The sequence below is a fragment of the Ictalurus furcatus genome, chromosome 1, assembly GCF_023375685.1.
Source record: "Ictalurus furcatus strain D&B chromosome 1, Billie_1.0, whole genome shotgun sequence".
NCBI lineage: Eukaryota > Metazoa > Chordata > Actinopteri > Siluriformes > Ictaluridae > Ictalurus > Ictalurus furcatus.
Window position 1 is genome coordinate 28,588,089 of NC_071255.1, and position 14,296 is coordinate 28,602,384.

Genomic DNA, 14,296 nt, shown 5'->3' on the forward strand with positions numbered 1-14,296 from the left:
AAGAAAATTGTTTAAGATTCCTGTTATCATTTGGTGGCTTTATTCTTGTTTTGTCAGTATTTGATTTATTAGCACAATTTAAAAAATGTCTCATATCATCATCTCTGGTCTGGAAGAGGTTTGCATGATTCGACACATAGTCCTGTGTACATTTCAGGGTTTTTAAAATTTTTTATTTGTTTGTTTTGTTTTGTTTCGTTTTTAAGGGCACAGTCTGCATGATGTGTAGTGGTGTTGGTTATCGCATATAGGATTTTGCAAGCCATCTCTGTTAAACAGCATGGCCCAGTGTGTAAGCACATTGTCTGGACTAACGGTCATGATCTCACCATGTGTCCTTTGTCTCTGTGTTACTGAATAAACCTCCATATAGCCAACCTCCATGTGTACCATAATGCGTTACTGTTATAAGTAATGCTCATACTTTAATTATTAAAACTCTCTTTTAAAACTCTCTTAAACAATAACATGTAACACTTTCAAAAGTTTTCCCTCAGGGATGAATAATGTACAGTATACTATATCCTTGTATGCAATAACGTGTTGCTATTAAAAGAATAACATGCAGCATACTGTATGTCTATAAACAACAATAGCAAGAATTTTAATATAGTGTCCGTCTCCTTTTATAATTACCTCTAGAATTTAATGAATATTTCTCTTTCATGACTAATAAGTTATTTATTCTGATATTATGGGCTGGATTCAGAGTTGAGGTAAGCGCACGCAGTGAGGATTTAAACTGTGCACATTGCTATTCAAACTTCAGACATAACTATGGACTTGAGCACGATTCAGAGAGACGTGACTCAGTTACACACTTCAGTCACCGTGAAAGTGCCTTGAAAGGCATAGCATTATTCGATGTGTTGATGTAATTTCCTCTGAAACAGGAAGTCAGGGTGGAACATATCGAGTGACTCCTCACCCTTTTTAAATAGCCAATAGCGTTTAGCTTACTTCACAGCCAGACACTTGTAACTTCACACTTGTAACTGTCGGGGGTGGGACACTTCAGATTCTAGAGAGAATTTGATTGGACAGAAAACCTGATGAGAAGCTGAAGTGCAGAATGATGTCATCAAAATTGTTGATCCGTATTGGTGGTAGAGAGAGACTGTAAATTTTGAATGCGTATATCTTCTAAATGCGAATTTTGTCGTTGTTTAAGTCTAACATATTCATAGTAAAAGCCACAAAACCTCGATTTTGATTTCATGGGGATTTTAAGCCCATTTTTCATGCATTTTAGCAGCTGGAGTGAGAGAACAGTATTAAGTCAACAATGCAACATTGTCCGACACATAACCAGAAAATTAAATCCATGTTTTGGGATGAAAATACACTGCAGAAAATCTACGGAATGCCAGTTGACACTAATTATACTTACATAAATATGACCCTATTAATAGATTAATTGTAATCATTTCTTAAAATTCCACCAAAAGTTTATTTTTATGGACGACATTTTTTGTGGATAAAATTATGAACAACACTGAATGGTTAGTGAGCTTATCCTTCTATCATAGCAAGTTATTCATCTGACAACTCAAATTTATTAAAATAAAAACATGAATCACATGTAAATGAATCATATGAAAATGAATAAATAAATTAAAATAAAATAAAAGTATGAATTAATATCCTACGTACATTATAGTCTACATACATCGTGCACACACAGTACAATTTCATGAGCTGTATTTGGTATCTCATAGCTACATTTAATTATATTACTTATCTGATTATATAATTTTTTTTTAATTAAAAAGCAAAATAATTGGAAGCGCTGGATCATGAGCTTTTATAAGCTGCTGTATAACAAGGGTGTAAGCCATATTTTTAAATAAAATTACTGTATTGATGTTTTTAATTAAATTGTCTGGTGCAATTTCTTCCTTAGTCTTTGTTGCCCAATTTTTTTTTACATGATTAATGGGAACTGCTAGTTTTCAAAGGTGGTAATCTAGACGTTATTAAAAACCCCATGTCCTACACTTCTACTTGAGAAAAATCTGGCAACCCTGGATATGTGAACTACACTTAGGTGATTTGCGTAATCTGAATGAGGAGCCCAGAAAATTGACATAAGTAACTTGAGCCTGAATATGAGTCATTTTCCCCGGTGTAAATATTGACGTAAATATTAGACTTACGTCGCCAACTCTGAATACGGCCCTATGTGTGTAGTTATGCAAAGTATCTTTATTTTTATTCTTTTACTCGGGTGTATATTTGACCAGTATCCTCACTATGATACCCTAGCCTCTTGTAAATGTACTTCAAATAATTTTTCAGCAAAAAAGATGAACCATGCTTAAAGCAGAGTTTCCTAATCCCAGCTCCGAGGAATGCTAACTCAACACATTTATGTTGAAGTTATGTTTTACTTGAAAACAAATCTGTCTCATAGCGCATTAAATTAGATTTTGTGTCCTTGGTCCTGGGATTGAGAATACTGCGTTAAAGCAGTAATTAGTGTTGCTAAAGTTTCACAGCATGTGTGATTACACAATTGTAGATGACAGCATTGAGCATTTTTACCTGTGGATTTGCTGAGATGGTTGGCATGTCCTCGTGAAGGAATTGCAGTGCTGTCTAAGATTGTCTCTATTGTTTTGTCCCATTTTCTTCCTTCCAGAGAATGGGAGAGTCTGTAAGTCCACTTTCTTTTTAATGTAGGCCATGTATCTGTGTTGTAGCTGTCCTGTCTTCTTGGTCCATTACAATTGATCATGCTCAGAGCGTGTGTGTGTGTGTGTGAGAGAGAGAGAGAGAGAAGTGCAGATGCATGCTTCTTACAATGTCACAAATTCCTTCACTGCATAAAGTCATTTAACTTGCATGACAGAATAGTATTTTCCTTTCAGTCAAAACAATACGTGCTTTTCAGACCACAGCACCTGGTGTCAGTTTGAGAATATTTGAAAACTTATGTTATGTACAAGTCATGTCAGAAAGATCATATTTACGAGTCGAATGCACACAAACGCCACCACAAAGCCTAAGAAACTAAAGATTATCTTTGAGCTCTGAGATTCCGAGCCGGGGGGGGTTGGGGCACATGGTGGCTTCCACCATGTTTTCCACCATGTTTTTGGATGCACCATCTGTAATGGACCGTAAATTTCTTGATATTGAATGTTTACTCATCTCAGAAGCTGATTTCAGTTATTATGTGTATACGTGTATAAGATAAGCGTTGTTAAATTACGATATAATCTGTAACGATAAAGTTGACAGTGGCTTCATAATTTGATTAAAAACATAAAAATGCAACACACACCTGATGCACATTCTTTGTTCTTCGTTCACTAGAAGAAGAGTTTAAAAAAATCCTTGCTGTATTTTTTGTACTTAAGTAAGTGAAGGTACACCGCCATCCTGCTCCAACCAAAGTGACTTGAACGCACCTGACGTCATAATTACGACTTGCCAACTCATAAACACGAACATCCCGTTCAGTTAGTTCAGACCTTACTTTGCACCAAGACTGGACAATAAACAGATCTTTGGGTGTGGATGATTGAATTGACATCAGGTTGTGATGGAGAGCATGTGTTTTGATTGTAATCTGCATTAAGGTCATGTGCATATCCTGCTTTCTTCACCAGCTGTTAGTGCCACGCGCTTTAACCTCCACTAATGTGCTTTTATTTAGCTATTTGCTATGACCCTGTAGAAGCACAATGCTTTTATTATTTTTATTTTTATGTTATTAACTAAAGCAGCAAATGTCCCATAATGCACATGTGAAAATGTATGCATTTGATTATTTTTACCCAAACTCATGCTCTGTAATAGAATAGTAATGTAATATTATATAAATTTATAGTAACAATTGTAATATAATAGCAATTTAAAGTCACCCAAAATCTATTTTGAAGGTGATAGGTTGCCCCCCCCCCCTTTATTCAATAATAAATTGCATTTCCACAATAAAAGGCATTAGATAAAATACAAAAAACTACCTAAACTTTTATCTTCATTAAGAAATCTACAGAGTGTCTGACAAGTCAGGAGCCTCCATGTACTTTGTTTTGTATTTATTATTTACACCATACGCACTACATGTTCACTCTTACACTCTAGTCATTTTCTCAGATGCTGAATCGTACTTTAGCGGATTTCGCACAACATATTCAGATCAACATATTTGTGCAATAATTGGTCCCTGACTTTTTGGACACCCTGTAGATTCTATGAATATGATAAATAAAACCGCCCCAGTCCTACATGCACTTACACTGGTGCTGATTGGCCTATATTTGCATACTGGTGCATAATTGTGTTTAATGTTTGAATAATAATTTAATGCTTGACTATCCACTTAACTCAGATTGTCCAATTAGATTTCAGATTTTCCCTATTTCATCGAAGAATATCGCAAAACTGCTGTAATGAACATTTTTTGAAACACTTGGACCAATTTACTCATTGAAATGAATTCAATAACAAGGATTTAATAAGGTTTCAGGTGACTTTAATGTGATTTTCTTTTATATATATATATATATATATATATATATATATATATATATATATATATATATATATAACAATTCATTCTCACATAATCTTGGAACTGTAATTGTATTATGTGTGTTTTGAACGGTAGAAAATCCCTGATATACAAAAAGAGATATCAGTTGTTGCACTTGAATGGGAGATTTAAACCACAGTACTTAACACAGGGACATTTCATTACATTTTTATCACTTAATTGGTACAGAGATTGTACCAATTAATTATAGCACTACATACCATGACTATAAATTCAAACTTGTGTCTATGCTATTGGAACTGTCAGCTTGGGCCTTGACCATCTATTACCTTGAATTGTTCGTTTTGTCCCTGTATTTGGTACCTATGGTTTATCACTCATTCTTTGAGGGTTTTCAGACATCCGTCTGTTGATATTTACTCTTTCTCTAAATGCTTTTGGAAAACAGCAACCAGTCGAATGTGAGGCGCATGCACACAGCCGTGAAGCTGAATGAAGTGGTGTTGAATAAGTCGCAGGACGCTCAGCTGGTCCTCCTCAATATGCCTGGGCCACCCAAGAACCGTGGAGGAGATGAAAACTGTATCCTTGTCTAAATTTATAAGTGTCTAAGCCACTACCATGTACTACTTGTAGCTGTTCATTGAGTTTCACATCATTTTGGGTGAGTGTCTGCAGAGATCACATTGTAAGGTTTTCATTTTTAAATTTCTGGCACTGCCAGGCCACCGATCTCACCTCACATTATTTTACAAATTTTGAATTATTTTACAATTTTTGTCTGTGACTGTAAAAATGGGCTGAAAATTGAATCATATAGAGGCAGCTATATTTATTTAATTATTTAGTTATTTTATTTACTGTGAAATATATTTCTTAAAGCTGAGGTGTCAAAAGCGTGTTATATGCCAAAACACAATTTCTTGGTTTTCAAAGACCGCCACACAAATACATTAAAGAAAAGCCAGGTTCAACAATTAAAAGAAGGGTTCTGGTATGCCTCGGTTTCTATTCTCTTGCAGTTTTCTCGAGGAGCAGCACCATGCCTGAACCTTCCAAGGCCGTATAGGACAGTAGTGTCTCTGGGTTACTGATCTGAAGGTTGGGGGTTCAAGCCCCAGCACCGCCAAGCTGCCTTTAGCTATGTTTCCATCCAAGTTGCAAATTGAACTTCTGTGAAAAATTGGAATTTCGCATAAAACTTTTGCGAATAAAGTACCGTTTCCATCCCATGTGTTCAAGAGAACATAATCATCACTTCTCGAGAAACTGGTACAAAGTATCGATACAAATGGAAGTAGTTGCGACCAGGGAAGCCACTGTGGCTCTATTTTCCAATATAATAAATTATTTGCGCTTTAGAGTGCACAGATGAAACACTATCACAAACCTATTTGGGACGGGAATCGTGAGAGACAGTTCTGGGAGGTAATTATGCCAAATCATTTCGATGACGGACTTTGGCTCAGGCATTTCAGAATGACAAAAACAACATTTGAGATACTGTGCAACGAGATTGGTAAGCTGGTTAGTCCAGCTATGCGACTCACCGCGCCCCAATTGTGACAGAAATACGCAGAGTCATTGCGCTGTATAAGTTGGCCACATGTACTGAATACCCAGGTCACATCAGCCAGTCACATGAGTTGTTGAGGCAAAGTCTCATGATTTTTTTTTGGATGCGCATTAAAGAATTTAACAAAAAAAGTTAAATGTGTTCCCATTGTAGTTTATGTATAGAATTAAAAAAATGATCCGCTAATTGAGCACATAAGGTTTTTTTTATGCACATTTTCAAGATTTTATTCATATCTCGTGTTAACATCCAGCATTTTTTATGCGACATCCCAAAATTCGCCCTTGAGTTGGGCCCTTGAGCAAGGCCCTTAATCTACAGTACCTGCTCCAGGGGTGCTGTATCATGACGGACTCTGCACTCTGACCCCAGCTTCCTAAAAAACTGGGATATGCAAAAGAAAAGAATTTGTGACAAATAAAAGGCTTCTTCGCTTTCACTGACAAAAAAAAAAAAAAATGAATGATTTTGTTTCTTAACCAGTGTGTTTCAGACATGGAGTTCCTTGAGGTTTTGTTAGAAGGTCTTAACCGGGTCCTGTTGGTTCGTGGTGGTGGGCGAGAGGTTATCACCATCTACTCATAACTCCCTTGCTGTCCCAGCTGCATTTGAATAGCACTGATGATGAAGCTGGGATTTGGATCGTGGCATTATCGAGGACTGGTGTTTCTGAAGAGACTGTGCAATTTTGGCCTTGGTTGAAAAAGAAGGCAGAGGATCCCCTTTGGCAGGAAAACATGTAACCAGGCAAGACATATAACCACGAAAGGCCAAACAAGGACAGACAAACACACCAAAACTAATGGCACTCGTTGACTTTCTATGTTCGTTTCATTTTGTGATTTGTCCCTTGCCCTCTACCATCCATGTCTGTTCGTGTTCAGTGAAGGAAATGAAATGAAAAGAAATGTAATATCAGTAAATGCTGTATGTGCTGATTGTTAGCGTTTTCTGAAGAAATCAATTCCTCTATCCAAGGTTCACTTGAGTTTGTTAAAACAGTCATAAGCATAATCAAATTGCTATGCAGTTTTCTGTAGGTATTACAGAGTTTTCAGTGGGACAGGTAGGATTAGATTTACTGTTACTCTCAATGTGCTGTTTGTGACGAGGGCCGTGATAAAACACTTCAGCGTGGTGACACTGCTCACCACAGCAGCACTACATGTAGTACTGAGAAGGCCAGGCTAGCTGTTCCACTACAGTTTTTTTTTTTTTTGTGTTTTTAGCGTCAGTGTACACTCTTAAAAACAAAAGAAGAGGCTCTTTAGAGCAATGCCATTGAAGGATTACTACATTTCAGCCTATTCTTTAACCATTTTTTTGTTGCTGTTGACACTGAATAATAATAATAATAATAATAATAATGATAATAATAATAATAATAATAATAATAATAATTTTCAACTATGAAGATGCTTTAATATTATTTATGGTGGTATTTTTTCTCTCGGTCAACAAAAATGGTTAAAAATCCATCCATTTTCTTCCTATGGCATCATTCTTATTAGCCTTTTGTCACTTTTAAGTTTCTTAGTGTATATAGTCAAATCGTCATAGTTCAGTATATATATTGTAGTTTTATATTGCTTTTTTTTTTTTTTAAATATTGTTTGATTTTCTTCACCAGGAAAATCTTCATGATCTGTATCAAAAGTTGTGATCTACACCAAGTTTAGAAATGTTATGTTCATTTTTATCTAGCGAGTATTTATTTGTGTTTTAAATGTGTATAATGTTTGACCAAATGTGTACATGTTATTTTAGCAAACATTATTTACGTGGATACTAGGGATGTCACAATACCAAAAATCTAGTAGTCGGTACTGATACCACCAAAAGTACACGATACTCGATACCAAAGTTGATACCAAAGTCGATACCACGTGTGGTATAAAAATAAAATTTTAAAAAATAAAATAAAAAACTCTCCTTGAGGACATCCTCCTCTGGCTGATACTGGCAGAGAGAGTGAGAGGGGGAGAGAGGGGGGAGGGTATTTTAGTTATCAAACACTGTCTGACAATGAGTCTCCGGAGGTGCACTCCTAAACACACACCTTATACTAGGAATGCAAGCGTTAGTTTAAATTCACTCATCTGGTGGCAGGCCAAAACGATTTATTAAAAGCATGAACATTTGAATAATTATTAGTGACAGTAGCTACATTTAGCTGACAGGACACGGGCTGAATGGCGATGCATGGTGGCCCATTCGGAGGTAGTTTATAACATTGCAATGTGTTAGCGTCGTTAACAAATAACTGGCTATCGGAAACGTTACATGGAGCATAACGTTAGCTGGTTTCACGGCTACAATGCAGCTGCCTCAAACAAACATAATACAGGGACCGTCTTTCAGGTGCTTCGGCAAATTCCAGGTGTGTCCTCACTTTGTTTGAAATGAACGATAGCATCGGTTGCACACCAGAAACCGATACTAGCTTTCCTCTCTTTTCCTCTCAACGAGTCAGGGCGGAGATAAACTTGTTAAGCTAAGTTAAACTTCTGTAGTTTTTCCCGTGTGCTTATAGGCATTGTTCTTCTTCTTCACCACCTGTGGACCGACTACAACACTTGCGCATATTTGCTGTCCCCATCAGGTAGGGAAGAATCGCAACCTCGGTACTTTCGTTACAAACGGTACTAATGTTACTGCAGAAAAACAAGTACCGTCACGTTTTAAGTATGTTGGTACCGACTTGGTACCGAAGTATCGGTTCTCGTGACATCCCTAGTGGATACATGCAATAATTATGGTTCCTTAATTACATCGCTAGCCTATCGTTCTCTAGCTGCTTAAGGGTTTATTTTGTCGATTTGTATTACTAAGGTGGTAATTAAGTCCCACCAATAGAGCAGGTTAATAGCCATACTACTTGCACAAAGAAGAACTTGGACAATCTTGATTTTAGTCGATTTGAACTTGTAGACCAAGTTAGTTCTTGCTGTTTAACAAGACTCCCTTAGAGAGTACATGTTACTTGTCAGAACTTAAAAATATTTCAAATAAACGTCATCCAGTGGATAACAACGTTTTAAACAAAGTTACAACCAAAGCCGTATTCCCATCATTTACAGTAGTAAATGCCTTGACTGTTAAATCTATGTGTTAGTTTAAAAAAATGTTAACAAAATGAACAGCTGCTCAAGTTTTTAATGCTGAGCCACTTTAATGTTTTCAGTGGTGACAATCGTACACACCATAAAGGTGTAGGTATTTAAAATCCAGGCTACAAGTCATAATAGGAAGGTCACGTATATATAGTAATAGAGTTGGAGCGAGCATACGGTTTGTTTTTAAACCAGTTTGGTTTAAATGTAAGGGCCAGATTCTTAGGGCCAGAAATCCTGTTTATGTTTAGGAAGCCTGACAAGCTTGTATTGCAAAAGGAAGTACTGTTTGAGATTGAATCATTTTATGTTTTTAAGTTAATGTAATTGTCCTTTGTATCAAAGTATGATTTGTGCCAAAAAACATTCTGGAAGGTGTTTTTGGTGTGTGTCTGTGTGTGTGTGCATGTGTGTGTGTGGTTATCTGTATTTACAGTCACACACAGTAGATGGAGGAAGCGTGTATGTGTAACATAAACCTTTTTAAAATGTGTTTGTGATTGCAGCTTATGTGGCTTGAATTGTTTTCTTGTCTGAAACTTGAGTGAGAGAGCAAGTCTGGATTCCCTAATATCTTCTCTGCAGGTTTTTGGCTTCTTGTAGGTTCTTGTTCGTATACAATGCCGTTCAAGCCTGTGGTGAAAAAGGGACGCATCACTGTATATATTCGAACAGTTTCTTTTTTTCTTTTCTTTTTTTCTTAAGTTGTGCAGTATTTTGTAACCTGAACATTGTATTTTTCTACAGTGCATTGTGATAGAACAGGCCATAGAAAGGGAATCTCTACAAATGGACTTTGATGAAGTGAAACACTCGTTCTGTGGAGTATAACATCCACGTTTCTGCCCATGTACGACTTTACTTAGTCTTTTTGTGTTGTCTGTGGTCATAGTCTCTGTACTTCAGTTATGTTACTCTAAGTGTTATGATACATTTTAGTGAAATATGAGAAGAGCGATAAGTGTGTGTTAGGTTTTTAGGTTTTTGTGTTTTTTGTTTTGTTTTTGTTTTTTCTGTCCCCTAAACCAATTTTAACATGACATGCAATGCTTTTCTGGTTCATTGGGACCCGGACAATAAATGGGATCCAGCACTGTTAAAAATGTTGTTTATCAAAATTTCACATTATCACCAATTATTTGGTGTGGGAGAGAGTTTAACTTTTAAAATGTTGATCAAGGTGAGGCAGGAGCACATGGAATTGACCTAAAAAGAATTGATGATGATGATGATGGTGATAAGGCACTGAACCAGAGACCGGTAGGATTTACTGATATACAGATACATCAGTGAGAGAGAAACTGTGTGTGTGCGGGAGAGAGAGAAAGTACAGTATGTATGTGTAATATCTATGTGCAGTGGAATATGTAGCAGAGTGATAAAACAATCTACATAGAAACATCTCGGATCATGAAATCCAAAGTCCCCCATCATTTTGTTTTAAAGAAGAAGAACCTATGTCTCACAGTCGCTGGGATGGACATGCTCGACCAAAACCTGTACTAGCCTTGGACAAATAATACAAGAAAGGCACTGATTGTAGCACATGTGGATGCCCAGTAGTGGAAAGTAGCCCTTTAAATTACATTTGTGCCTCTGAGTAATTGAAATTAAAATGCTGAAATTTATCTAGTGTCTTTGGCTCATTTGTTCTTTGTTTCTATTGCTAGCTATATTTTTCAAACTTATATTTATTCAAACTTAGATTATATTTATTCAAACTAATTTATTGTAATAAAAGTGAACAATAACAAAAGCATTACTTGAAAGGACCATTCACAACGATATCTGCAAGAGAGAAAAAAAACATCCATGACGTTATAATTTTGTACACCAGGTGGCACTAGTTCCACCATAAAGAAATCATATAATTACGACTTTTTGGCACACATATTCAGGTGCATCTCAAAAACTTGGAATATCACGTAAAAGTTCATTTTTTCCCACGTAAATTAATGCAAAAAAATGGAACTTTCAGGATCTTCTTTAAATATTATTTGAATATCACTGACCCTACAGTACCTGTAACTCTCAGCAATATTGTTTCTTAAAATACACCTGCACTCGTCATGGCTGAAACTGAACAATAATAGTCTAGCAGACTGGATGTAAATAAGGCACTCTACCTGACATGTATCTCAAACCTGTCTTAATACACACGACTGTGCATAAAATCATTACAACATCAGGCAACAAACAATGAAGATATGTGATCTGTTCAATAAGGAGAAAAAAACCCCTACTCGATTTAGCTGCAACTCAATGCTTTATTGTATTCAGTAATTATAAAAACAGCTGTTTCCCTGTTCTACATCTTGTACAGTTACTGTTGTGTTTACTGTATATGCTACCTCATCCTTTTCCGCCTATGTAAACTTCCCGTGCCAACTCATACAGAGAAGAGATATTAATAATATCATTGTAAATCATAATGTGTTCCCTATTTTAGTGTCCAAAACATGCATACTTTGTGTTTCATTATTTTTTTCCCCCCTTCTATTCATTATAGGAATCGTTTGGCCAAAGAAGAGGGTTGGCTACTGGAGCTAGAAGGTTAATTTGGTTAAAAAAAAATAATGGAATTTTGTCTCACCCAATGTTTTTTCAATAAATAAATATCTGTCTTCAAACCACCCAGTCTTTATTTAGTTATATTTACTGTAACATTATTGTAACTTATAGTGAATGCTCTAACATCATGGATGCAGCCATCTTAGTCAACTGGAATGACTTTATTGGTATCATTTTTCTCCTCAGGCTCCCCTCCCAGTGTTCGAAGCACCTGGGTTGGATGATAATATAGTTCCACTCTGAACTTAAATCCATATAAAAATCCATATATATATATATATATATATATATATATATATATATATATATATATATATATATATATATATATATATATATATATATATGAACTATGCCTGCTATTGCAGCTTAATAAATGCTTTATCAAAGCAAGTACAAAACTAAAGAAGAATAACGTCAGACGTTAAGCATGACTCAACAACTACATTTGGGGTAACTGAAGTGTTGTGTCTTTTGGTTAACTATTACATTAAACAATCATCTATGTTATATCTGTTTGTGACTAGCAAGTTAATTTTTCTTCCTTTTCTATGTATAACACACGTCAGACGTGTACATGTCTGGAAATTTACTGAACTTTATTAAAGCTCTTGTTTTCTTTACTAATATCCATTTTATAAATGAATCAATTATCTTGATTTGGCTCAACTTTAAAGATGTGTTCATATGTTAGCGAGACATTATAACACCTGCACTGCCTATGCAGTATAATATAGCAAGCGTTGGCACTTTTTTATGCATTTAGAGCCTATTTAGAATCTGCAACAAGTTCAATACAAACATTAGTATTTACACAAGGATTCTCAGTATTAGGTGTTGGCTTATCCAGATGGTTAAGCTGAATTTCTGAGTAAAAGAAAAACTAATGTGATGATATGTAAATGACAAGATGTCAAGCATGGGAGTGTAAAATAATGCCAGTATATTTCTGAATAAATAGTCCTAGTTGTAATGATCACAATAATCAGTGCAAGTTTGTCTGAATTTAACAGTATGGCTTCCAACCTCAGTATTATTTTCCCCCCAAAGGAATCCAGTGCTCTGGTAGCCATTTTGCTGCAATAAATCTTAAACTCAGAATACACTGCTTAATGGAAATTTCTGCCTGTTTTGGGTGTGCCCCTGTTCAGCATTGAACTTATTTGTGATATCACACTCCACAGTAGTGTTTAATTCTTTAAGGCTGTAAGAATTTGCAGCTTTTCATACATATTTATTTATTTATTTATCGTCTAGCTTAGCAGATTAAAATGTTGTCATTTTATTGTGACAGATGTATGTGGTGTTTTAATCTCAAAAAAAGCGTTAGTTGGGCTGTCCGTTTCATATCTGTATACCAATGTTATTGTCTGAGAGATGTGAATTGTTTGCCCACCAGGGGGCTAGTAATCGACCTGCTTACTAGCAGCTAAACACAAAGTCATGATACTCTACATACAGAAACCCAACCGTGTCCTGAATAATGTTATAACAGACTTGTAGCGATAAAATAATTCAATTCAATTCAATTCAATTCAATTTTATTTGTATAGCGCTTTTTACAATAGACATTGTCTCAAAGCAGCTTTACAGAAATATCAACATGGTATACAGATATTAAAGGTGCGAATTTATCCCAACTGAGCAAGCCACTGAGTGGCGACGGTGGCAAGGAAAAACTCCCTAAGATGTTTTAAGAGGAAGAAACCTTGAGAGGAACCCGACTCAGAAGGGAACCCATCCTCATCTGGGTAATTCATTTGTTTATACTGATTGAAACTGTCCAATAAGTTGATTTACACCAGCGTACAGTGAGAAAGAATTAAATTCACATGATACTCGCTCATATGCCCTAGACTGACCCCTAATGGCTTGGAATCATTAATTTAGTGCTAATAGTAGTGTTTATTGTACACTTTATTTGGTCTGGGATTTTGTATATATGGGATCCATATACTGTATACAGTCATTAGTTAGAACTCAATAGCGATTTAGAATAGTATATAAATATGTGGTTTGAGACAAAATGTCACTTTGCTCATTTTCCTTGTGCTTTTGTTCAAGTATATCAGCTTTATTAAGAGGCACTGTTTCAAAGATGATCAAATGTTTGCTTGTCCAAATATGTCAAAAAAGCCAACAATTCTCATGGGGTGTACATAGTTTGCTTATCCGTGGCAGGATGATTCTTGTGTAATATCTTTTTCTTTAAAATAAAATGTACTCACATTTACTGTCGTTAAAATGTTTATTCCTAAAAGGGGCAGTTTAAAAAAAAAAAAAAAAAACAACAACATTTATTTAATGCCAAAAAAAAAAACAAGATATATTGACCATAGTCACATTATTTACAACATTAATGCTGCCAGAAAATAATTCTGTTCTTTTAAAAAGTTATTTTTTTATTTCTTCCAGAAGGTGTAAGTAGCCTATAATTCAGTCATTTATAAAATGTAGAAAATGTGGTTTGCAAACAGCCCGTTACTTCTTGTGTAAATGATATTTACCCAATAAAATAAAGATCTGCACAGT

General features: G+C 35.5%; 1 protein-coding gene across 13 annotated transcripts in view; it reads left to right on the forward strand.

The window, feature by feature from the left end:
• Window positions 1–10,828, forward strand: part of slc12a7b (solute carrier family 12 member 7b) — an 85,132-nt gene extending 74,304 nt beyond the window's left edge. For 10 of the 13 annotated variants that reach the window (XM_053635496.1, XM_053635520.1, XM_053635512.1 and 7 more), the window contains 3 exons: window positions 2,642–2,656; window positions 4,953–5,086; window positions 6,574–10,828. In XM_053635496.1, coding sequence (XP_053491471.1) covers window positions 2,642–2,656; window positions 4,953–5,086; window positions 6,574–6,665 — 241 coding nt within the window. In that variant the 3' untranslated portion in view covers window positions 6,666–10,828. Of the gene's footprint in view, window positions 1–206; window positions 2,618–2,641; window positions 2,657–4,952; window positions 5,087–6,573 lie in introns of those variants that run through there. The other 3 variants (XM_053635503.1, XM_053635528.1, XM_053635565.1) reach the window with 2 other exon arrangements.
• Window positions 10,829–14,296: the final 3,468 nt, after the last annotated feature.